Source organism: Bombina bombina, chromosome 8 (genome assembly GCF_027579735.1).
Source record: "Bombina bombina isolate aBomBom1 chromosome 8, aBomBom1.pri, whole genome shotgun sequence".
Lineage (NCBI taxonomy): Eukaryota > Metazoa > Chordata > Amphibia > Anura > Bombinatoridae > Bombina > Bombina bombina.
Window position 1 is genome coordinate 178,516,965 of NC_069506.1, and position 24,290 is coordinate 178,541,254.

Below are 24,290 nucleotides of genomic sequence, written 5' to 3' on the forward strand. Positions count from 1 at the left end.
TGATGATCTTTGTGGATAGGAATATGTAGATACGCATCCTTTAAATCCACGGTAGTCATATATTGACCCTCCTGGATTGCAGGTAAAAAATTGTTAGAATGGTTTCCATTTTGAACGATGGAACTCTGAGAAATTTGTTTAGAATTTTTAAATCCAGAATTGGTCTGAAGGTTCCCTCTTTTTTGGGAACTACAAACAGATTTGAGTAAAACCCCTGACCTTGTTCCACAGTTGGAACTGGGTGTATCACTCCCATCTTTAACAGGTCTTCTACACAATGTAAGAATGCCTGTCTATTTGGTTTTGAAGATAAGTGAGAAATGTGGAACCTTCCCCTTGGGGGTAGTTCCTTGAATTCTAGAAGATAACCCTGAGAGACTATTTCTAGTGCCCAGGGATCCTGAACATCTCTTGCCCAAGCCTGAGCAAAGAGAGAGAGTCTGCCCCCTACTAGATCCGGTCCCGGATCGGGGGCTACCCCTTCATGCTGTTTTGGTAGCAGCAGCAGGCTTCTTGGCTTGTTTACCCTTGTTCCAGCCTTGCATTGGTTTCCAAGCTGGTTTAGTCTGGGAAGCGTTACCCTCTTGTCTAGAGGCTGCAGAGTTAGAAGCCGGTCCGTTCCTGAAGTTGCGAAAGGAACGAAAATTGGACTTATTCTTAGCCTTGAAAGGCCTATCTTGAGGGAGGGCATGGCCCTTTCCCCCAGAGATATCTGAAATAATTTCCTTCAATTCTGGCCCAAAAAGGGTCTTACCCTTGAAAGGAATATTAAGCAATTTTGTCTTGGAAGATACATCCGCCGACCAAGACTTTAGCTAGAGCGCTCTACCCGCCACAATTGCAAACCCTGAATTTTTCGCCGCTAATTTCGCTAACTGCAAAGCGGCGTCTAAATTAAAGGAATTAGCTAACTTGAGTGCGTGAACTCTGTCCATGACCTCCTCATATGGAGTCTCCCTACTGAGCGACTTTTCCAGTTCCTCAAACCAGAACCACGCCGCTGTAGTGACAGGAATAATGCACGAAATAGGTTGAAGGAGGTATCCTTGCTGTACAAAAATCTTTTTAAGCAAGCCCTCCAATTTTTTATCCATAGGATCTTTGGAAGCACAATTGTCCTCAATGGGAATGGTCGTGCGTTTGGCTAGTGTAGAAACCGCCCCCTCGACCTTAGGGACTGTTTGCCATGTGTCCTTCCTGGGGTCAACCATGGGGAACAATTTCTTAAATATAGGAGGAGGGACAAAAAGGTATGCCTGGCTTCTCCCACTCCTTATTCTCAATGTCCGCGACCCTTTTAGGTATCGGAAAGGCATCAGATCAGGGTGCACCGGGACCTCTAGGAACTTGCCCATCTTGCACAATTTTTCTGGGATGACCAGATTGTCACAATCATCCAGAGTAGATAGCACCTCCTTAAGTAATGCACGGAGATGCTCTAATTTAAATGTCACAACATCAGGTTCTGCCTGCTGAGAAATTCTTCCTGTATCAGAAATTTCTCCATCTGACAAACCCTCCCTCACTGCCACTTCAGACTGGTGTGAGGGTATGAGATAAATTATCATCAGCGCCCTCCTGCTCTAGAGTGTTTAAAACAGAGCAATCGCGCTTTCTCTGAAATGCTGGCATTTTGGATAAAATATTAGCTATGGAGTTATCCATTACTGCCGTCAATTGTTGCATAGTAACAAGCATTGGCGCGCTAGAAGTACTAGGGGTCGCCTGCGCGGGCATAACTGGTATAGACACAGAAGGAGAGGTACAGACATGTTAAACAGGCTTAAACTGGTTAATAAAGCCCAAAAACCGTTTTTAAACAAAACAGTTACTGTCTCTTTAAATGTTAAACAAGGCACACTTTATTACTGAATATGTGAAAAACTATGAAGGAATTATCCAAACTTTACCAAAATTTCACCACAGTGTCTTAATGCATTCAAAGTATTGAATGCAATTTTGAAGCTGTTAACCCTTAAAATGCGGAAACCGGAGCCGTTTTGCAATTTAACCCCACTACAGTCCCAGCCACAGCCTTTGCTGCGACTTCACTTATCCCAGGGGGGTATACGATACCAATTCCAGCCTTCTAGAAACGTTTTCTGTGGATACCAGACCCTCTCACATGCAGCTGCATGCACTGCACTCAAAAGAAACTGCGCAATAATGGCGCGAAAATGAGGCTCTGCCTACTACAGAGAAAGGCCCTTCCTGACTGGGAAGGTGTCTTAACTAGTGCCTGGCGATAAAAACGTTCCCCAAATATTAAAAAGTTTGAAATCCACTTCAAAACCTTAATAATAACTTAAATAAACAATCGATTTAGCCCTTAAAAGTGTCCACCAGTTATTAGCCCATAATAAGCCCTTTATTCTATCTGAGTCTAAGAAAATGGCTTACCGATCCCCATGAGGTAAAGTGACAGCCTTCCAGCATTACACAGTCTTGTTAGAAAAATGGCTAGTCATACCTTGAGCAGAAAAGTCTGCAAACTGTTCCCCCCCAACTGAAGTTCTCTCTAGGCTCAACAGTCCTGCGTGGGAACAGCAATTGATTTTAGTTACTGCTAAAATCATACTCCTCTTTTAAACAGAACTCTTCATCTCTTTCTGTTTCAGAGTAAATAGTACATACCAGTACCATTTCAAAATAAACTTTTGATAGAAGAATAAAAAACTACAACTAAACACCACATACTCTTCACCATCTCCGTGGAGATGCTACTTGTTCAGAGCGGCAAAGAGAATGACTGGGGGGGGCGGAGCCAAGGAGGGGCTATATGGACAGCTTTTGCTGTGATCTTTGCCATTTCCTGTTAGGGAAGAGAATATTCCCACAAGTAATGGATGACACCGTGGACCGGACACACCAATGTTGGAGAAATCTACATTTTTCAGAGTTAAATTACATGTAAAGGTGGCAATATAAATAATGAAAGTATACTGTCACTAATAATCCAGGATAGAAACACTACTTCATTCACACAGCCTCTGTACTGACACTTAACCACATTCTGTTACTCTTTTCCAATCCTCATTTGCCCACTCACCACACACTTTCTTATCGTTTGCTTACATCACTACTCACTCTGTTTACCCTGAATTATATCAGACTTATTTCCTTTCTCCTTTCCTTCTGTGTCCATTCCCTCTCCTTTAGATTGTAAGCTTGAGAGCCTCTCTACCTGTAGGCCACTTTGTATTTACTACTGATTGTGCTCAAGGGCAGGGCATTCCTCTCCTTTTGTATAACTCAATTATTGAACCTACAACTAATGTACCCCAATACTGTACTTGTTTGTTTGTGTATGTAATGAATCCCTGTAATGTTTTATTATTACTTGTATAGCGCTGCGTAATCTGCTGGCGCTATATAATAATAAATAATAATAATAATAATAATATACAGTTTTATAATGCATAACTAAACATATACTTTAGACAGACACTTAAAAAAACAAAAACAAAAAAAACCCAAAATAAACATACCTTTTCTAATGCTATCCGCGCATGCGTTTCATATACTTCTATTGTAAACTCTGTGCGAATTCCCTGGACCTACAGAAAATAAAACCACAAAAGGAGGTCGATCATAAACAAATGTATGATTTGTAGGAATGTGCATTCTGTGGTTTCGTTGGCAAACAAATGCTGAATATGGCCGCTGCCAGCAGCATTCGGCTATTTTCGGAACCAGATTTAATCTTGTGAAAGTTAAACATAATAAGATCTGGATTTCTACAGATATTAGTGTGTTGCACTTTCACATGCATATAAAAACAAAATTTCTATAAATTGTGTACTAGCAGACACTAGTTAGAGAGGGGGTTAGAGAGCTGTTTGGGAGGGATCAAGGAGGTGGAAAGGAAAAAAAAAAAAAAAACCACACCAAAACTTCACATTGGCAGACTGCCTCAAAGTACCTAAGATGGTGGGGATCAGTGCAGGGTGAGTGAAGAGCAGTTTAGGAAAAATCAGGTAGGTATAGGAGGGTGGGAGGTATCAAAGGTTGGAGGTATCAGGTGGAAGGGTAATCTGTACACTACAGGTAGGTAAACTTAAAGTGCCATAAAACATGTCGAGATATGTGCATATCCTAAAAGGGCTAATTGAGTAAAATAGTTTGCATTAAATAAAAAAAATAAAAAAAGTTTAAAAATTACTGGCAAGTATTTTAAAATAATTTTCAAAAATAAGCAAAATTAGTTACAAAGCCATGGTCAGCTCCACCCACCCTTATCAATGTTTAGATACAGGCATTGTATTTCAACTGAGTTCACACCTTCTAGGCATGCTCCAGGAGATAATCCCTATGCATTTTTGCATTCTACCAAAATAGATATAGATACAACCATAGAAGAAAAAGTGTGGGGGGAGCTTTACAATTCAGAAACTAAAAAGAAAGTTAATGGCGAGGCACTGAAGTATAAATTTGCAGGTAAAGTAAGTACCTATTATATTTTGTCTCTATCCCATTTTGTTTTATGTCCCTTTAACCTTACAAGCTACCCGACTAAACCCTTCACTGCCAGGAATTTCAGAAGTGTGGTGTTGAAGCTGCAATTAGTGGCCTAACTACAAAAAGGCAACAGCAAAGCATGCATGTCTGCTATTTCTGAACCAATGGGATCCCCGAGAAGCTTTTACAGCCATTTGTGTATATGATTGCACGCACAGTATGTAAATACTTTCAGTGAGAACCCCAAAGTTTGTAAAAAATAATAAACAATGTTTTAATATGACCACATTTGGGCAGCGAAATGGTGGCAGGAAATATACCAAAATGGGCCTAGTTCAATACATTGGAATGTCTACTAAAGAAAAAAAATTATAGTTTTGATAGTTAAATAAAACAAAAAACAAGGCATGATTTCAGATGGAGTGATGCCAAAAATGATTTAAAAAAAAAAAAAAACTCTGGTCTTTTGGAGAAGTTTTTGTCTGAAATGCCTTAAAAGGACACTGAACCCAAATTTTATATTTTGTGATTCAGATAGAGCATGCAATTTTAAGCAACTTTCTAATTTACTCCTATTATCAACTTGCAGACCGCTTTCAATTATCAGCTGTAATTTGATTTCTGCATACCGTTAAATCTTGGCGAATTGACTTCATCTGTTCACAAGCAAAAGCATAATCTTGTTTCTCCTTAAAATGTATCTTCACCATTGATAGAGACTTTCTCAAAACCTGTGAATCAAACAAAATTATACACATGAACATATAGGTAATTATTATGGCTGCACTGTAGTACAGTCAGTTTCAATATAAAACAGTTTTAAACACAAATTGTAAATAATGCATCTAAATGGAAACAAAGATTTAGCTATAGGTTGTCATTTTATTTAAGACCGGAATTTACAAACCCTGAAAACTTGAAGTAAATTGGCTCTGTAGTGTATTATAATACAGGTAGAAACCCAATTATCCAAACTCCTTGGGACCGGAAAGGGTTTGGATTTTGGAATAATAATAATAATAATAATCTTTAAACATTGGACAACTGGGAGAGGGCATGGAACATCTTTCATCATTTAGGCAATATTTAAAATTCATAATACAGCTTATACATGTAACTGACTTGCAGGCAGGGAAAGAGTAAATTTTTTGTTAATTTTATTTGAAATTTTTTTTTTGGATTTTGTCATATGTACTATGTAAAAATATCACATTGTAGGGTTAGATATTATACCTACCCATTTTCTGCAAATGTTGTAAATTGTTGCAAAGTGACAAAAATAAAAATTTCTGACTTTAATTAACTTTTACTGAACTTAAGTATCAAGGACAAAATGATGCAAGTCACTTTTCTCGCAATCTCACTAAGATTACAGCACTGTTTCAAAATCCTAGGAGGTTGAACTTCAGTTCCACAAAGCCCTGTATTAGTGAAGCGCTGTAAAGTGAGGTATTCCTGTATTTCTTTAAACTAGTTATTTTCTTAAATATTATTCTATTTAAAAAAGATAAATAAAAATTTATGAGTAACTCACAGAAACCCCTCCAAAAGAAACATGGAAATGTACATGTAAACATAAGCACGAAACAGCTAAGAAAAGCTCTTAGACTAGCGATGTGAGGTTGTGCTGCATTTAAGGTGTTAATGAAGGCTCAGAAAGTTTACTCAAATGTAAAATAATTTTGCACTATTTACTGGAATATATACAAACCAATAAATTAAACTTATTAAATATGGCAGGTGGATCATAATTTTATGTTTTGTATTCACGTTTGTTAATGTCACAAATAAATATTTTTACATCCGAAAAATGAAACATGTGAAGAATAAAAACAAACCAATTCTAAATGCTCCAAGCTTTGGAGGAGATCGTTGCATCAATATAGATAACTAAATATAAATATGATGTATGTAAATAAACTTTACAAAAAAAATTTTTTATACTTAACACAAACTTTTTGCAAACTCTGGAAAACACAAAAACGTAATCTTACTGGTACTGGTCGCACTGTTGATGCATCTGGAGCACATGTTAATCGCAAATAATGTTTAGTGATGTCTTGACAAGTACCAACAATTTTTAGTTCATTCCAGTCAAGGTGGTCAGATCCACTGGGATCTACGTTGTTGATCTGCAATACAAGGGGTTCCATGCGCAACTTCTTGGGACCATGGCCATGCTGAAAACGAGCTGCCCTTTTTTCCTTCTTAAATTCTTTTTCAGGGTCCTCAAAATCCATAGGTACATTTTTTTTGCGATTTTTCTTGTTAAGGCCTTGATCATTTCTAATAAACATTGAGTATAAAGTTAAATACACATTTAATAGTGGTTTGAAAAATGCAATTTTAATACTTTATTATAATATTCTGCATGCTTAAAATGGCTTCTGTTATGCTTATGTGCAATTAGCAACCATCTTACAGGTAAAAAGATAAACTACAATTCCGCATCTGCGCTCGACATGACCACAACCTAATTTTGAGCAAACGGTAAAAGACAATAGCATATGTTATATTAGCCACTCCTATTAGCGAATGCATAAACACTGGTGGTTACTCTACTGCTGGTTTCCCAACCCCAGTCCATTGTTGAAGCCAGATAACAGCCATAAATAAGCTACTAGAGTAACACTTCCAGTGTTGAGTGTCCTTTTATGCTTTAACGGTAATTCATTTTGACATATAAAGCCCACAAATAATTAAGTGACTGACTTTAAAGCTGAAATATGTTTGGACAAACCTCCTAAGCAAACTCCCTACACTATCGAGTATCCCTTTCCCCCCCTCACCCCCATATTCCACAATACTGAATTTAAAATAGGATATGGCTCACCACAGGAATCAAATCTAGATATAAATGGATTGATACTAATCTCACAGATTCATCAAAAAAAATTCCACAGACTCAATTACAAGATGTCGGAAATGGTTTTTTTACTCCATGGCTACGATATAACCAATTAATTCATTTAATACCCATTAACACAAATCAGAATTACTGCATGCTCGCACTAGAGTCAAACAACAACTATGTAGTTCATCTTACCATCCAGCACACACTATCTTTTATACACAATACTTAAAAGGGACAGTAGACACCAATTTTCATATAACTATGTGATACTACTATAAAGAAGAGTATGCACAGATACTGATCTAAAAATACAGTATAAATGTATTTATTTTTAAACTCTTAGAAGCTCCAAGTTTAGCACTGTTGATTAGGATAGCAGGAACACCCAGGGAAAGTGTTTGATAGCAGACACTCCCCCCCCCCTCCCCTGCATATGAAAAACAAAATTTTGCTTAACAGTTCATTTCCTTTCCTTCTGTATGAGGAGAGTCCACGGATTCATTCCTTACTTGTGGGAAATACAGAACCCGGCCACCAGGAGGAGGCAAAGATACCCCAGCCAAAGGCTTAAATACCTCCCCCACTTCCCTTATATCCCATTCTACCAAGGGAACAAGGAACAGTAGGAGAAATATCAGGGTATAAATGGTGCCAGAAGAAAAACAAAACAAAATTTAGGTCTGCCCTTCAGAAAATACTGGCGGGGGCTGTGGACTCTCATACAGAAGGAAAGGAAATCTGCTAAGCATAATTTATGTTTTCCTTCTTAATATGAGGAGAGTCCACGGCTTCATTCCTTACTTGAGGGAAACATACTCAAGCTCCAGAGGACACTGAATGAAAGGGAGGGCAAAAAAGGAGGTAGACCCTATTCTGAGGTCACCACAGTCTGCAAAACCCTTCTCCCAAAAGATGCTTCAGCCGAAGAAAAATCAAACTTGTAAAATTTAGAAAAAAAAAACCAAAAAAAAAAACGTGAGGACCAGGTAGCCACCCTACAAATCTGATCCATAGAAGCCTCATTCTTGAAGGCCCAAGAGGAAGCCACTGCTCTACTTGAAAGAGCCTTAATCCTCTGAGGAGGCTTATGTCCCGCTGTCTCATAAGGGAATAATGCTCCTCAACCAAAAAAAAAAAAATAAAGTGTACAAGGCCTTCTGCCCTGTACACTTCCCAGTATAGACAACAAAGAACAAGTGTCTAAATTCCTTCGTAGCCTGAAGATCAAACTTCAAGGCCCGAACCACATCCAAATTATGAAGTAACCGTTCCTTCGATGGAGGAGGATTAGGACACAAGGAAGGAACCAAAATCTCCTGATTGATGTTGCGATCTGAAACGACCTTAGGAAGAACACCTAAACCCAGTATGAAGAACAGCCTCCTTATCAGCATGAAATACTAGGTAAGGAGGTTAACATTGCAAGGCAGCCATTTCAGAGACTCTGCGAGCTGAAGCAATAGCCAGTAGAAAAAGAACCTTCCAAGACAGTGATTTAATGTCAACTACATGCATAGGCTCAAACGGAGCCTTCTGTAAAACTTTAAGAACAAGATTTAAACAAGGAGGAGCGCTAGATCTAAACACAGGCCTAATTCTAGCCAGAGCATGAACAAAAGACTGAACATCTGGAAGCTCAGCAAGCCTCTTGTGCAGTCAAACAGATAGGGCCACAATCTGTCCCTTAAGGGAGCTAGCAGAAAGGCCCTTCTCCAGGACACCCTGGAGAAAGGAAAGAATCCTGGAAACCGTGACCTTATGCCAGGGAAATCCACACTCTTCACACCAGAATAAGTAGGTCCTCCACACCTTATGATAGATGCGACGAGTAACCGGCTTATGAGCTTGAATGAGAGTATTAATAACTCTCTCAGAGAAACCTCTCTTGGCTATGACTAAGCGTTCAATCTCCACACAGTAAGCCTCAGAGAATCTAGATTTTGATGAACAAAAATCAGAGATCTGCTGGAACAAGGTGACTTCCATGGAGGAGATGACGACATCCCCACTAGATCTACAAACCACATCCTTCGCGGCCACGATTGAGCAATCAGAATCACTGATGCCCGCTCCTGCTTGATGCGGGCCACTACTCAAGGAAGGAGAGATAATGGCAGAAAAGGTATAATAGACTGAACCTCCAAGGCACCACTAATGCATCTATTAGCTCCGCCTGAGGATCCCTGGATCTCGACCCATACCTGGGTATTGAGACAGGACGTTATGAGATCTATCTCCGGAGTCCCCCACCTGTTGCATATCTCCGCAAACACCTCGGGCTGGAGAGACCATTTCCCTGGATGAAAGGATTGTCTGCTGAAATAATCCGCTTCTCAGTGGTCCACACCTGGAACGTGGTTCGCTGACAGCGTACAGTTGTGGGCCTCCACCCACTCCAGAATCCGAGATACCTCCCTCATTGCTAGGGAGCTCCTCGTTCCTCCCTGGTGGTTGATGTAGGCCACCAAGGCGATATTGTCTGATTGGAATCTGATAAACTGGGACAAACCCAGACGGGGCCAAGCCTTCAGAGCATTAAATATTGCTTGACGTTCCAGAATGTTTATCGGAAGAGAGCTCTCCTCCCGAGACCAAAGGCCCTGAGCCTTTTTGACTCCCCAAACTGCTCCCCATCCTGAGAGACTTGCATCTGTAGTCACAATCTGCCAGGATGGTCTTAAAAAGGATGTCCCTCAGGATTCTCGACAGAGCCACCAAGAGAGCGATTCTCTCGACCGGTTGTTCAGAGATCTGTTGAGACAGATCCAAATGATTGCCATTCCGCTGTCTCAGCATGCACAGCTGTAACGGTCCGAGACGGAACCTGGAAAAAGGGAATTATGTCTGTGCTTGACACCATGAGACCAATCACTTCCATACACTGCGCCACAGAGGGCCTTGAGGAGGTCCGGAGGGCAAGACATGTTGAAGCCAGCTTACAGAGTCTCTGGTCTGAAAGATATATCCTCATGACTAGTGTCTATTATAGTGCCCAGAAATTCTACCCTGGTGCTTGGAATAAGGGAACTATTGTCTTTCTAAGTTCATCTTCCATCCGTGGGATCGAAGAAGAGAGAAAAGAGATTCCGAATTTTCTTCCGCTAAAGGATGGTGCTTGTACCAGAATATCGTCCGTGTAAGGTGTTACTGCAATGCCCTGGGTTCTGGTCACTGCTAAGAGACCCCCAGAACCTTTGAGAAAACGATTGGGGCAGTAGTTAGGCCAAACGGAAGAGCTGGTCCAGGAAGGCAAACCTTAGGTACTGAAAGTGTTCCCTGAGAATTGGGACATTGGGAAGGTAAGCATCCTTCAGATCTATAGTGGTCATGAATTGTTCCTTCTGGACTAAGGGAAGGATAGACCTTATCGTCTCCATCTTGAACGAGGGGACGTTCAGAAACTTTTTAAAGCACTTTAGGTCCAGAATTGGGCGGAAAGTTCGCTCCTTTGGGACCACAAAAAGATTAGAGTAGTATCCCAAGCCTCATTCCTTTATGGGAACCGGAACAATGACTACTGAGGACAGATCCCGAACACACCCCAGAAAGGCATCCCTCCTCTCTGGTTTTGATGACAGATTTGTGAGAAGGAATCTGCCCTTGGGTGGAAGAGACTTGAACCCAATTCCGTAACCTTGAGCAAAGGGACGAAAATTATTAGCTTGTCCCTTAGATCTGTTCTTTTTATACCTATGATTAAGTGCCGCAGGGTACAAAACATGTAAGGTCTCCTCCTCCTCCTCCACCATTTGTTTGCAACATGAGTGTTGTTATTTTAAAGAATTTTTGAATAAAGAGACTAACTTTTACCCTGGAGCGCCACCTGTCCTTCCCTACATTGTATCTTGGTCTGCTCAAACCCATTTTGTGCTGGCACCGCTCCAATACGGACCTACTACCCACTTTCTGGATTCTGAAAGAGATCGCTTGTTCTGTCGTGTGACATGGACTGAGCGACGCCGCACCTTTCTCACTTCAGCCACAGAGCCTGGCAGGCCTGAACAGAAAACCCAGCAGTTTTAGCATTTAAACAAATTAGCATATTTGCATCACAAATAAAAGAATTAGCAACCCTTAAAGCCTTAATTATTTTAAGAATATTGTGGGGACCTTCCACCTCAATCATTCCGATAAGGAGTCACACCAGTAGGTAGATGCTCCCGCAACCGCAGTAACTGTCGCCGCTGGTTGAAATAAATATCCTGAATGTTGAAACATCTTTAACAGTTTCCAATTTTTTATCCATGGGCTCTTTGACCTACAAACTATCCTCCAGTGGGATAGTAGTGCGTTTTGCAAGCGTGGAGACAGTGCCATCTAACTTAGGGACGGAACCCCACAACTCCAATTGAGAGTCCGGGACCAGTTTCTTAAAGGGACATTATGCACTCATATTTTCTCTCCTTTATTGGATTTAGCATGGTATGTGTAGTTATTGTACCCCTCCTGACCTTTGTCAACCTAAAGGAAAAAGTATTTATTAGTATGTGAACACTAAAATTTGTAATACTTACGAAGCCCAGATCGTTTCTGTGAATACGTTCAGCCGCTTCAGGTATAAGCGCTCCTGTGAGGATCCGTTGTACAGCGCATGCGTGCCATTGTCTGACGACACCTTGTCTTCAGCATGGGATTGCGCTCTGCTGTGCACGCTTCCGCGATCCCATGCTTCTCATTGGTGGTGACGTCAGTTCTAATGTAAGGAGCGTAATCAAATGCTCCTCACAGTAGGAAAAAAAAAATTGGAATACTGACAATATCTGGCAAGGTTCGAGTGTATTTGTCAAACACTTTAGCTGTGTTTGTGTAAATGAGACATTGATCTGCTAGGACTGGTGTGTTTGTGTGAAAATACTTTTTTATGGCTTTATAATTATTTTTGTAAAGTAGATATGAAGCTATAAAGATCTGGATATGTTTTCATATACACGCAGCAGTTTGCAATAGAAAAAAGGCATCCCTTACACTCCACAGTTTATGCTTCTTATCCATTGTGGAGGTGAAAAACAGGCTCTTGGATTATATACATTGCTTTTTATACTATCTTGTTCTGATTTTTTTTACCAAACAAAGGTGATCTGCATATATTGTGACATTGTATATAAAGATAGCAAGAGAATGAAGAAAACTTAATAGGAGTAAAATAGAAAGTTGCTTAAAATTGCATGCTCTATCTGAATCATGAAAGAAAAAAAAATTGGGTTCAGTTTCCCTTTAATAATGTTGGCCATCTTTACAGGAACAGGGAAAGTGAGGAGCAACCCTGTCTTCATAAACTCTATCCAGTTTAGGAATTAAAGGTTCTTCAGGCAGCTTGGCCTCTGGAACCTCTAAGCTAGCCAGAACTTCCTTTAAAAGAAAGCGCGAGTGCTCCATCCTAAATCTAAAATCTGGTTCCTCCGCAATTGGAGGCTTAGAGGCAGCCGATTCAGACCCAGAAAGTTCACACTCTAAAGTATCAGAAAGAACTTAATCATCAGATAACCATCTATCAGATATAGCACATAAACTAGATGATGACCCCTGGGAAGGATAGCAATATTTGACTTTTCGCCTGCGCTTTGCAGGGTGAGGTAAAGCACTAATGGCCATAGCCCCGCCGTTTGTAACTGCGCAGTGAAGTCTGGAGGTAAAATGCCTCCTCCAGATGGAGGATAAGGTATGCTATGGGAAACTGCATGTGTATTAGGAGATGAAAGACAGGGACCCCTCAGAGGTGGAAGGCTCAGTGGTATCAAACAACTTAACCTTTTTTTGACAAAATCACTTTGAAGATAAACTGCTCATGCCACCTCATCTGGCTCCATGGCCCAAGTATAATGTAGTGCTCGAGGGATACTCTCTCAGACCGAACTCTGACAGTAGTCTTGTTATCCCGGCGTTGAGCCGGAATGATAGGGAATATCCCATAGCAGAGAAGGTTTGCAAGATGGAGCAAGTGGCACTCAACACAGGCAGGACAGTCCTCGGCAGCAACAGGCAGGAAACCAGAGAAAGGTAGTTCATGGGCAAACTACCAGGAAGGTCAGATAGGCAGGACCTGGCAACCGCAAGGAAGTCCAGAGGCAAACCACTAGGATGCTCAGGCAGGCAGGGTTTGGAAATAGTAAGGCAGTCCAGGGGTAAACCACTAGGATGTTCAGGCAGACAGGGTTTGGCAACAGTAAGGCAATCCAGAGCAATAGAGGATAACAGGCAGAGTGGTCAGACAAGCAGAGTTCAGCAACAGTATAACAGTCCAGCATAAGAATCAATAACACCCAGGAGAACAGTAACGCCTCTATACTTGGGCAGTGATAGGTAGGACTGAAGTTACTTACAGACGCCGGATTCGCGCCACAGGAGATCCTGACCGGCTTCTGAATGGGGAAGCGTGCAGCGATGACGTCACTGCCTCACGCAGAGAGGAGTTGACTCCCTCCCTAGGCAACGAGCATACAGCAGGCGCCGCGTCCCTAGCAACAGCTAGAGCGACACGACACAGAGGTTGACAACACTACTTAAAACTCCAGTCCCATTTCAAAGGGTAGATACCCTTCATAAGGAACTACTCCGTATCTTCTGACACTTATGACTAGGATATGAGGGAAGTGGGGGAGGAATTTAAGCCTTTGGCTGGGGTGTCTTTTCCTCCTACTTGTGGCCAGGTTCTGTATTTCCCACAAGTAACAAATTAAGCCATGAACTCTCCTCATATTAAGAAGGAAAGACAGAGTATACAAACTGAAGCTGGCAGTAGACTAGAAAATTAAGTCTACTTCTGACACTGTGGGGGCTGGGTTAGGAGTCTGAAAATCTGCACAATGTTATTAAAATATAAGCAAAACTATACATTGTTACAAAAACACTCCCAGGTGGGATATATAAACTGATCTACAACACATTAATGCAAAGAAAAATTTGGTGTATAATGGCCCTTTAATTCACCCCCACAAGATAACCTTCCTACTTATACACAAAAGTGGCAAAAGGAACTCCCAACAGAAGATTTAATTAAAGAACGGTACAAAATCTTTCGACACAACCAAATCAACACACTCTTGGAAGTTAACCAAGTTCCTAATAAGGTGGTATCTTACCCAACAACGCCTTAAATACATATTCCCTCAGACTTCAGATTGCTGCTGGAGAAAATGTAGTCAAAAAGGTTTCATGTATCATATGGTGGACGTGCCCCATTATTCAACCTTTTTCGAACTCCGTAACGACAGAAATTAATAAAATATTCAGTAGAACTATCCCTTTAGATAGATTAGTCCTGCTATTCCATGATACCCCAAACTACAATCCAAGGCACACATGAAATTACACATAGCTAAACAAATAATTCCCAGAAAATGGAAATAAGATAGTGCCCCTACAGTGGGTGAATGGTTAATCCAATTTTCTCTTAAAGGGACAGTCAACCCAAAAATTACTGTAACTTATTTAGATTAGTTAAATAACGATCTTTACAGTAAACTGTAGCCCAATTTTCATCTAAATAAAATTTGGCAGAAAATACACTTACTAGATCTCATCTGGCCGTTTTGAAATGGCCGCCTGACCCCTCCTTCTCTGACGTCTCCCAAAAGCTTGCACTAGTACAGAATCCTTTCCTTTCGTCCCTGCGCACAGACTTTTTCTTTAGGAGTCAAGACCACAACACTAAATGATCACCTTCTCCATATATAAAAACATAATTTATGCTTACCTGATAAATTCCTTTCTTCTGTAGTGTGATCAGTCCACGGGTCATCATTACTTCTGGGATATTACTCCTCCCCAACAGGAAGTGCAAGAGGATTCACCCAGCAGAGCTGCATATAGCTCCTCCCCTCTACGTCACTCCCAGTCATTCGACCAAGGACCAACGAGAAAGGAAAAGCCAAGGGTGAAGTGGTGACTGGAGTATAAATTAAAAAATATTTACCTGCCTTAAAAACAGGGCGGGCCGTGGACTGATCACACTACAGAAGAAAGGAATTTATCAGGTAAGCATAAATTATGTTTTCTTCTGTTAAGTGTGATCAGTCCACGGGTCATCATTACTTCTGGGATACCAATACCAAAGCAAAAGTACACGGATGACGGGAGGGATAGGCAGGCTCTTTATACAGAAGGAACCACTGCCTGAAGAACCTGTCTCCCAAAAATAGCCTCCGATGAAGCAAAAGTGTCAAATTTGTAAAATTTGGAAAAAGTATGAAGCGAAGACCAAGTTGCAGCCTTGCAAATCTGTTCAACAGAGGCCTCATTCTTGAAGGCCCAAGTGGAAGCCACAGCTCTAGTAGAATGAGCTGTAATTCTTTCAGGAGGCTGCTGTCCAGCAGTCTCATAAGCTAAACGAATTATGCTACGAAGCCAAAAAGAAAGAGAGGTAGCGGAAGCTTTTTGACCTCTCCTCTGCCCAGAGTAAATGACAAACAGAAGACGTTTGTCGAAATTCCTTAGTTGCCTGTAAGTAAAATTTTAGAGCACGGACTACATCCAGGTTGTGCAGTAGACGTTCCTTCTTTGAAGAAGGATTTGGGCATAAAGAAGGAACAACAATCTCTTGATTGATATTCCTGTTAGTAACTACCTTAGGTAAGAACCCAAGTTTAGTACGCAGGACTACCTTATCCGAATGAAAAATCAAATAAGGAGAATCACAATGTAAGGCTGATAATTCAGAGACTCTTCGAGCCGAGGAAATAGCCATTAAAAATAGAACTTTCCAAGATAACAACTTTATATCAATGGAATGAAGGGGTTCAAACGGAACGCCCTGTAAAACATTAAGAACAAGGTTTAAACTCCATGGTGGAGCAACAGTTTTAAACACAGGCTTAATCCTGGCCAAAGCCTGACAAAAAGCCTGGACGTCAGGAACTTCTGACAGACGTTTGTGTAACAGAATGGACAGAGCTGAGATCTGTCCCTTTAATGAACTAGCAGATAAACCCTTTTCTAAACCTTCTTGTAGAAAAGACAATATCCTAGGAATCCTAACCTTACTCCAAGAGTAACCTTTGGATTCACACCAATATAGGTATTTACGCCATATCTTATGGTAAATCTTTCTGGTAACAGGTTTCCTAGCCTGTATTAAGGTATCAATAACTGACTCAGAAAACCCACGTCTTGATAAAATCAAGCGTTCAATTTCCAAGCAGTCAGCTTCAGAGAAGTTAGATTTTGATGTTTGAAGGGACCCTGTATCAGAAGGTCCTGTTTCAGAGGTAGAGACCAAGGTGGACAGGATGACATGTCCACCAGGTCTGCATACCAAGTCCTGCGTGGCCACGCAGGTGCTATTAGAATCACTGATGCTCTCTCTTGTTTGATTCTGGCAATCAATCGAGGAAGCAACGGGAAGGGTGGAAACACGTAAGCCATCCTGAAGTCCCAAGGTGCTGTCAGAGCATCTATCAGGACTGCTCCTGGATCCCTGGATCTGGACCCGTAACGAGGAAGCTTGGCGTTCTGTCGAGACGCCATGAGATCTATCTCTGGTTTGCCCCAACGTCGAAGTATTTGGGCAAAGACCTCCGGATGAAGTTCCCACTCCCCCGGATGAAAAGTCTGACGACTTAAGAAATCCGCCTCCCAGTTCTCCACTCCCGGGATGTGGATTGCTGACAGGTGGCAAGAGTGAGACTCTGCCCAGCAAATTATCTTTGATACTTCCATCATAGCTAGGGAGCTTCTTGTCCCTCCCTGATGGTTGATGTAAGCTACAGTCGTGATGTTGTCCGACTGAAACCTGATGAACCCCCGAGTTGTCAACTGGGGCCAAGCCAGGAGGGCATTGAGAACTGCTCTCAATTCCAGAATGTTTATTGGCAGGAGACTCTCCTCCTGACTCCATTGTCCCTGAGCCTTCAGAGAATTCCAGACGGCACCCCAACCTAGAAGGCTGGCGTCTGTTGTTACAATTGTCCAGTCTGGTCTGCTGAATGGCATCCCCCTGGACAGATGTGGCCGAGAAAGCCACCATAGAAGAGAATTTCTGGTCTCTTGATCCAGATTCAGAAAAGGGGATAAGTCTGAGTAATCCCCATTCCACTGACTTAGCATGCACAGTTGCAGTGGTCTGAGGTGTAAGCGTGCAAAGGGTACTATGTCCATTGCCGCTACCATTAAGCCGATTACCTCCATGCATTGAGCCACTGACGGGTGTTGAATGGAATGAAGGGTGCGGCAAGCACTTTGAAGTCTTGTTAGCCTGTCCTCTGTCAGGTAAATCTTCATTTCTACAGAATCTATAAGAGTCCCCAGGAAGGGAACTCTTGTGAGTGGAACGAGTGAACTTTTCTTTTCGTTCACCTTCCATCCATGTGACCTTAGAAATGCCAGCACTAACTCTGTATGAGACTTGGCAGTTTGAAAGCTTGAAGCTTGTATCAGAATGTCGTCTAGGTATGGAGCTACCGAGATTCCCCGCGGTCTTAGTACCGCCAGAAGAGCACCCAGAACCTTTGTGAAGATTCTTGGAGCTGTAGCCAATCCGAATGGAAGAGCCACAAACTGGTAATGCCTGTCTAGGAAGGCAAACCTTAGGTACCGATAATGATCTTTGTGAATCGGTATGTGAAGGTAAGCATCTTTTAAATCTACAGTGGTCATGTACTGACCCTCTTGGATCATAGGTAAAATTGTCCGAATAGTCTCCATCTTGAACGATGGAACTCTTAGGAATTTGTTTAGGATCTTTAAGTCCAGGATTGGTCTGAAAGTTCCCTCTTTTTTGGGAACCACAAACAGATTTGAGTAAAACCCCTGTCCCTGTTCCGATCGTGGAACTGGATGGATTACTCCCATTAACAAGAGCTCTTGTACGCAGCGTAGAAACGCCTCTTTCTTTGTCTGGATTGTTGACAATCTTGACAGATGAAATCTCTCTCTTGGAGGAGAGTATTTGAAGTCCAGAAGGTATCCCTGAGATATTATCTCTAGCGCCCAGGGATCCTGAACATCTCTTGCCCAAGCCTGGGCGAAGAGAGAAAGTCTGCCCCCCACTAGATCCGATCCCGGATCGGGGGCCCTCAATTCATGCTGTTTTAGGGGCAGCAGCAGGTTTTCTAGTCTGCTTGCCCTTGTTCCAGGACTGGTTAGGTTTCCAGCCTTGTCTGTAGCGAGCAACAGCTCCTTCCTGTTTTGGTGCAGAGGAAGTTGATGCTGCTCCTGCTTTGAAATTACGAAAGGAACGAAAATTAGACTGTCTAGTCTTGGCTTTGTCCTGAGGCAGGGCATGGCCTTTACCTCCTGTAATGTCAGCGATAATCTCTTTCAACCCGGGCCCGAATAAGGTCTGCCCTTTGAAAGGTATATTAAGCAATTTAGACTTAGAAGTAACATCAGCTGACCAGGATTTTAGCCACAGCGCCCTGCGTGCCTGAATGGCGAATCCTGAATTCTTCGCCGTAAGTTTAGTAAGATGTACTACGGCCTCCGAAATGAATGAATTAGCTAGTTTAAGGACTCTAAGCCTGTCCGTAATGTCGTCCAGAGTAGCTGAACCAATGTTCTCTTCCAGAGACTCAATCCAGAATGCCGCTGCAGCCGTGATCGGCGCAATGCATGCAAGGGGTTGCAATATAAAACCTTGTTGAACAAACATTTTCTTAAGGTAACCCTCTAATTTTTTATCCATTGGATCTGAAAAAGCACAGCTATCCTCCACCGGGATAGTGGTACGCTTAGCTAAGGTAGAAACTGCTCCCTCCACCTTAGGGACCGTTTGCCATAAGTCCCTTGTGGTGGCGTCTATTGGAAACATTTTTCTAAATATCGGAGGGGGTGAGAACGGCACACCGGGTCTATCCCACTCCTTAGTAACAATTTCAGTAAGTCTCTTAGGTATAGGAAAAACCTCAGTACTCGTCGGTACCCGCAAAATATTTATCCAACCTACACATTTTCTCTGGTATTGCAACTGTGTTACAATCATTCAGAGCCGCTAACACCTCCCCTAGTAATACACGGAGGTTTTCCAGTTTAAATTTAAAATTTGAAATATCTGAATCCAGTCTGTTTGGATCAGAACCGTCACCCACAGAATGAAGTTCTCCGTCCTCATGTTCTGCCACCTGTGACGCAGTGTCTGACATGGCCCTAATATTATCAGCGCACTCTGTTCTCACCCCAGAGTGATCACGCTTACCTCTTAGTTCTGGTAATTTAGCCAAAACCTCAGTCATAACAGTAGCCATATCCTGTAATGTGATTTGTAATGGCCGCCCAGATGTACTCGGCGCTACAATATCACGCACCTCCCTCTGAGCGGGAGATGTAGGTACTGACACGTGAGGCGAGTTAGTCGGCATAACTCTCCCCTCGTTGTTTGGTGAAATTTGTTCAATTTGTACAGATTGACTTTTATTTAAAGTAGCATCAATACAGTTAGTACATAAATTTCTATTGGGCTCCACTTTGGCATTGCAACAAATGACACAGGTATCATCCTCTGAATCAGACATGTTTAACACACTAGCAAATAAACTTGCAACTTGGAAATACAATTCAATTAGAATAATATTAAAACGTACTGTGCCTTTAAGAAGCACAGAAGATCTATGACAGTTGAAAATTAATAAATTGAAACAGTTATAGCCTCAATCCTTGTAAATAACACAACTTTAGCAAAGGTTTAATCCCATTAGCAAAGATAACAAATTCTGAAAGCAGGAAACAAATTACAGAATAAACGTTTTTTATCTCAGTCAAACTATAATTCTCACAGCTCTGCTGAGAGAAATTACCTCCCTCAAAATAAGTTTTGAAGACCCCTGAGCTCTGTAGAGATGAACCGGATCATGCAGGGAATACAATGAGTTGCTGACTGAAATATTTGATGCGTAGTAAAAGCGCCAAAAAACGTCCCCTCCCCCTCACACACAGCAGTGAGGGAGAACAGAAACTGTCAGAAAACAGATTAAGCAACTGCCAAGTGGAAAAATAGTGCCCAAACATTTATTCACTCAGTACCTCAGTAAATGAAAACGATTTTACATTCCAGCAAAAACGTTAAACATAATCTCTAGTTATTAAACAGCTTTATGTATTTCTTACAGTGTAATTCTAGTGAAGTACCATTCCCCAGAATACTGAAGTGTAAAGTATACATACATGACATATCGGTATGGCAGGATTTTCTCATCAATTCCATTGTCAGAAAATAAAAACTGCTACATACCTCTATGCAGATTCATCTGCCCGCTGTCCCCTGATCTGAAGTTTACCTCTCCTCAGATGGCCGAGAAACAGCAATATGATCTTAACTACTCCGGCTAAAATCATAACAAAAACTCTGGTAGATTCTTCTTCAAACTCTGCCAGAGAGATAATAACACACTCCGGTGCTATTTTAAAATAACAAACTTTTGATTGAAGATATAAAACTAAGTATAATCACCATAGTCCTCTCACACATCCTATCTAGTCGTTGGGTGCAAGAGAATGACTGGGAGTGACGTAGAGGGGAGGAGCTATATGCAGCTCTGCTGGGTGAATCCTCTTGCACTTCCTGTTGGGGAGGAGTAATATCCCAGAAGTAATGACCCGTGGACTGATCACACTTAACAGACGAAACATAATCCCTTCCACGCCACAACAGGGATAGATGCTATTCTATTTATTATTATTTTTTCCACCCAATTGGGTACCCACCTAGCAAAAACTCTTATCCTTATAAGCTACAAATTTAAGCATAAGACTATGCCAGAAATAATACCAACCATATCTCACTCAATAGTTATTGAATGTAAAAATAGCACGCTTTTTTATTTTCTTGATTCTTCTATTCTTTTCCCTCTCTCTTTTCTCTCTCTCTATATCTATTAGCTAAATTAGTGATAAACACAAACCTCCATTAACAATTGAGGTCAGTGAATTTAATTTCACTCAAATTATTATAAAACCATTTGTTCATCGAATGACTATTTATAACTTTCCACTGGCTTGCCTCAAAAATTCAAAGAATGAAGCCTTCAACTTGTTGCAGAACGCTTACTGAGAACCATGTTAAAACTTATGTTAATGTTTTAAAAAAAGACATTAAAGAACTTCCCATTTAGCAGAATGGACTTCTAGGCATATTTTTCTTTTTGAGGATATATGAATGATAAATAACTAAGATTAAATTACTTAAAGGGACAGTCTACCATAGAATTGTTATCGTTTTAAAAGATAATCCCTTTATTACCTATTCCCCAGTTTTGCATAACCAACACAATTATATTAATATATTTACTTCTGTGATTACCTTGCATCTAGGAACCTTCTTCCAGCCCCCTGATCACATGACTGACTGTTTTAGCATTGTTTTGTGCTAAATCTTAAATAACCCCCTGTGCCTGAACAGTGTTATCTATATGGCCCACGTGTACTTTCTGACTCTGTGTTGAAAAGAGATTTAAAAAGCATGTGATAAGAGGCAGCTCTCAAAGGCTTATAAATCTGCATATAAACCTACCTATGTTTAGTTTTAACTAAGAATACCAAGCGAAAAAAGCTAATTTGATGCTAAAAGTAAATTGGAAAGTCGATTAAAATTCAAAGTCCTATCTGAATAATGAAAGTTTAATTTATACTAGACTGTCCCTTTAACTTTCCCCAAACTGAGTTTCTCACTGAAATTATTTACATACTGCTTGTGCAATCATGACACAAATGATTATACAAGTTTCTGTGATCTCCTTTGTTCAGAAATAGCCGACAGACATATTTCACTTTACCTATTGTTTTATGGCACCGGTTCCCAAACTGTGGGGCGCGCCTCCCCAGGGGGTGCCAGAGCTCTTAAGGGGAGGCTCAGGAACAGGAGCATTTTTTGTTTGTTTAATTAATGTACAGAAATTTTTCATTGTCGAACTCCCCAGCGAACATCACCGTCACAAGGAGACCATTATATAAATTTCCTGCCATTAGCCATCGCAACTTTTGAACATTCTTATGTTTTTAAAATATATCAATGTATATTTAATTTACAAAATGTATTCAAGAATCAAATTAACCTTTTGCCTCTCTGCATCCTCCCTCGACCACGATCCATGTGTCCCCCTCGGCCACGTCCTTTCTGAACGTTTCTACGACCTCCTGATCTATTTTCACTACCAGACACTGAGCTGCTGTCAGAGTCTGAATGAGAATCACTACATTGGCGACAAAAATATATACATCAGTAACTAATAATTTTAGGGGGGGGAGACCACATCTATATTTCATAATTTTATGTATTTCACCTGCGGTGGTATCGCCTGTGGGGAGATCTTGACGAGGATCTAGACCTGGACCTAGATGCTGTACTTGATGACGAACTAGATTCCTTCATGAAGACATTTCTGTTTCCAAATTTTGCAGCAAAAACATTCCCTCTTCCTCTAAGAGTTCCAGTACCTGTATTGTTCCCTGCACCTCTAGCAGATTGTGTAATTGTAATACTGCTCCCACGTGGGGACTGGAGAGTAATAGTTTCCCATTGTTTCTTCTTTGGGCTCTCTTTTACACAGTCTTTTCTAAAATTAATAAAAACACAAACATATCATATATATCTTCCTAAATATACAGAAAATGTTGTAGAATTAAACCTAGTAATCAAATATTTTACCCTGGCAATGGTTCTTTACTCCAGTCTATAGTATACGCAGATCCATCTTGCAGTCTGCCTTGTAATACTTCCTTAAGGAGTTTTTCTGTTTTGTCCTTATCTTCTTCTGTCTCACATGCTGTAAAACAGCGTTGAACATACTCTTTCATGGCCTGGGGCCAATCTTCGGGCTTAGCTGTGGCAATATTGCTAGAATAAAAAATAAGCAGAGTAATAGTATAAGTAAGGAGTATAGGATAGTAAGGAGCAAACATTCTCAGGATCTCTCTGATATAGGTGAATCAATCAGGTCCAGTTACGTTAATTAAGCAAAATGCATAATGAAATCCTGACGTTTTCATATGCCAAGTGGTATACAATCTTATTTGAACATTTTTATTTCGTAATAATTTTTCACTGACTCAAAAGAAGAAATTTAGATATCTGCAATATTAGAGGGGGAAAAAAAAAAAAAAAAAAAAAAAAAAAAAAAGGTGAAAAGATTTAATACCCTTGATCGTGACTCTTTTCTGTTTGCTGATGGTGTTGAGATTTTAACTGATGCTGAAGCAGGTGTGTCTGCTGTTGCGGACCAGAACTGTTGCTGTGATGCTCAGAGGCTCCAAAAGTTTGATTAGACATTACAAGGGGTCTTTTCTGAATATTAAATTTCAGTCCACCTGATCCTGGAGCTTCTATAAAGGGAAATTAGAAAGTTTAAAAAAAAAAAAAAACAAAAAAAAAAAAAAAAAAAAAGGCATGATGCATTAAATAGAAGTATTAGACAAAATGTATCCACCTATATATCTAACACACACAAAATCTGTTATTAATATACAATAAGCTGAAATGTGTACAAAGCAAACTGTTTTACAAACATAATAGTGATCACTGTGATTATGGACACACACACAAAGAACCAAAGGAAATCCCTGTGGAGTGAGTTTGTTTACTAATTATTCAGTTAAAGAAAATTCTTACGTTTCATTCGATTCCATAATGGTAGTCGCTCCTTTGGTTTAGTTACTTCACTATACGGATGCTGATTGTAGCTTGCTGTGTTAGCTGATGAATGCTGTGAGGATTGAGTGCTAGATGATCCCACTTGCAGACATGATTGAGTCAGACTGTGATTAACATGATGATGTGATGAAGATTGGTTATTAGAAGTTGATATTTGTGACTGAATATTAGAATATGGCATACTATCTTCCAAACCAGGAACAGGAGGCTGAAACCAGAAAAAAAAATGGTCAGTAATGAGTTAAAGGAGCGGTCAACAAATTAGGTTTGCATAATCAACAAATGCAAGATAACAAGACAATGCAATAGCACTTAGTCTGAACTTCAAATGAGTAGTAATTTTTTTATAACAAATTTCAAAGTTATGTATATTTCCACTCCCCTTGTACCATGTGATAGCAATCA

General features: G+C 40.7%; 1 protein-coding gene across 4 annotated transcripts in view; it reads right to left on the bottom strand.

The window, feature by feature from the left end:
* The window catches only part of LENG8 (leukocyte receptor cluster member 8), a 62,516-nt gene that overhangs the window by 24,335 nt on the left and 13,891 nt on the right, over positions 1 to 24,290 (bottom strand). For all 4 annotated transcript variants that reach the window (XM_053690752.1, XM_053690750.1, XM_053690751.1 and 1 more), the window contains 8 exons: positions 23,844 to 24,093; positions 23,374 to 23,557; positions 22,884 to 23,072; positions 22,519 to 22,791; positions 22,291 to 22,428; positions 6,453 to 6,744; positions 5,088 to 5,189; positions 3,489 to 3,557 (listed from right to left, as the gene is read on the bottom strand). In XM_053690752.1, coding sequence (XP_053546727.1) covers positions 3,489 to 3,557; positions 5,088 to 5,189; positions 6,453 to 6,744; positions 22,291 to 22,428; positions 22,519 to 22,791; positions 22,884 to 23,072; positions 23,374 to 23,557; positions 23,844 to 24,093 — 1,497 coding nt within the window. The remainder of the gene's footprint in view (positions 1 to 3,488; positions 3,558 to 5,087; positions 5,190 to 6,452; positions 6,745 to 22,290; positions 22,429 to 22,518; positions 22,792 to 22,883; positions 23,073 to 23,373; positions 23,558 to 23,843; positions 24,094 to 24,290) is intronic.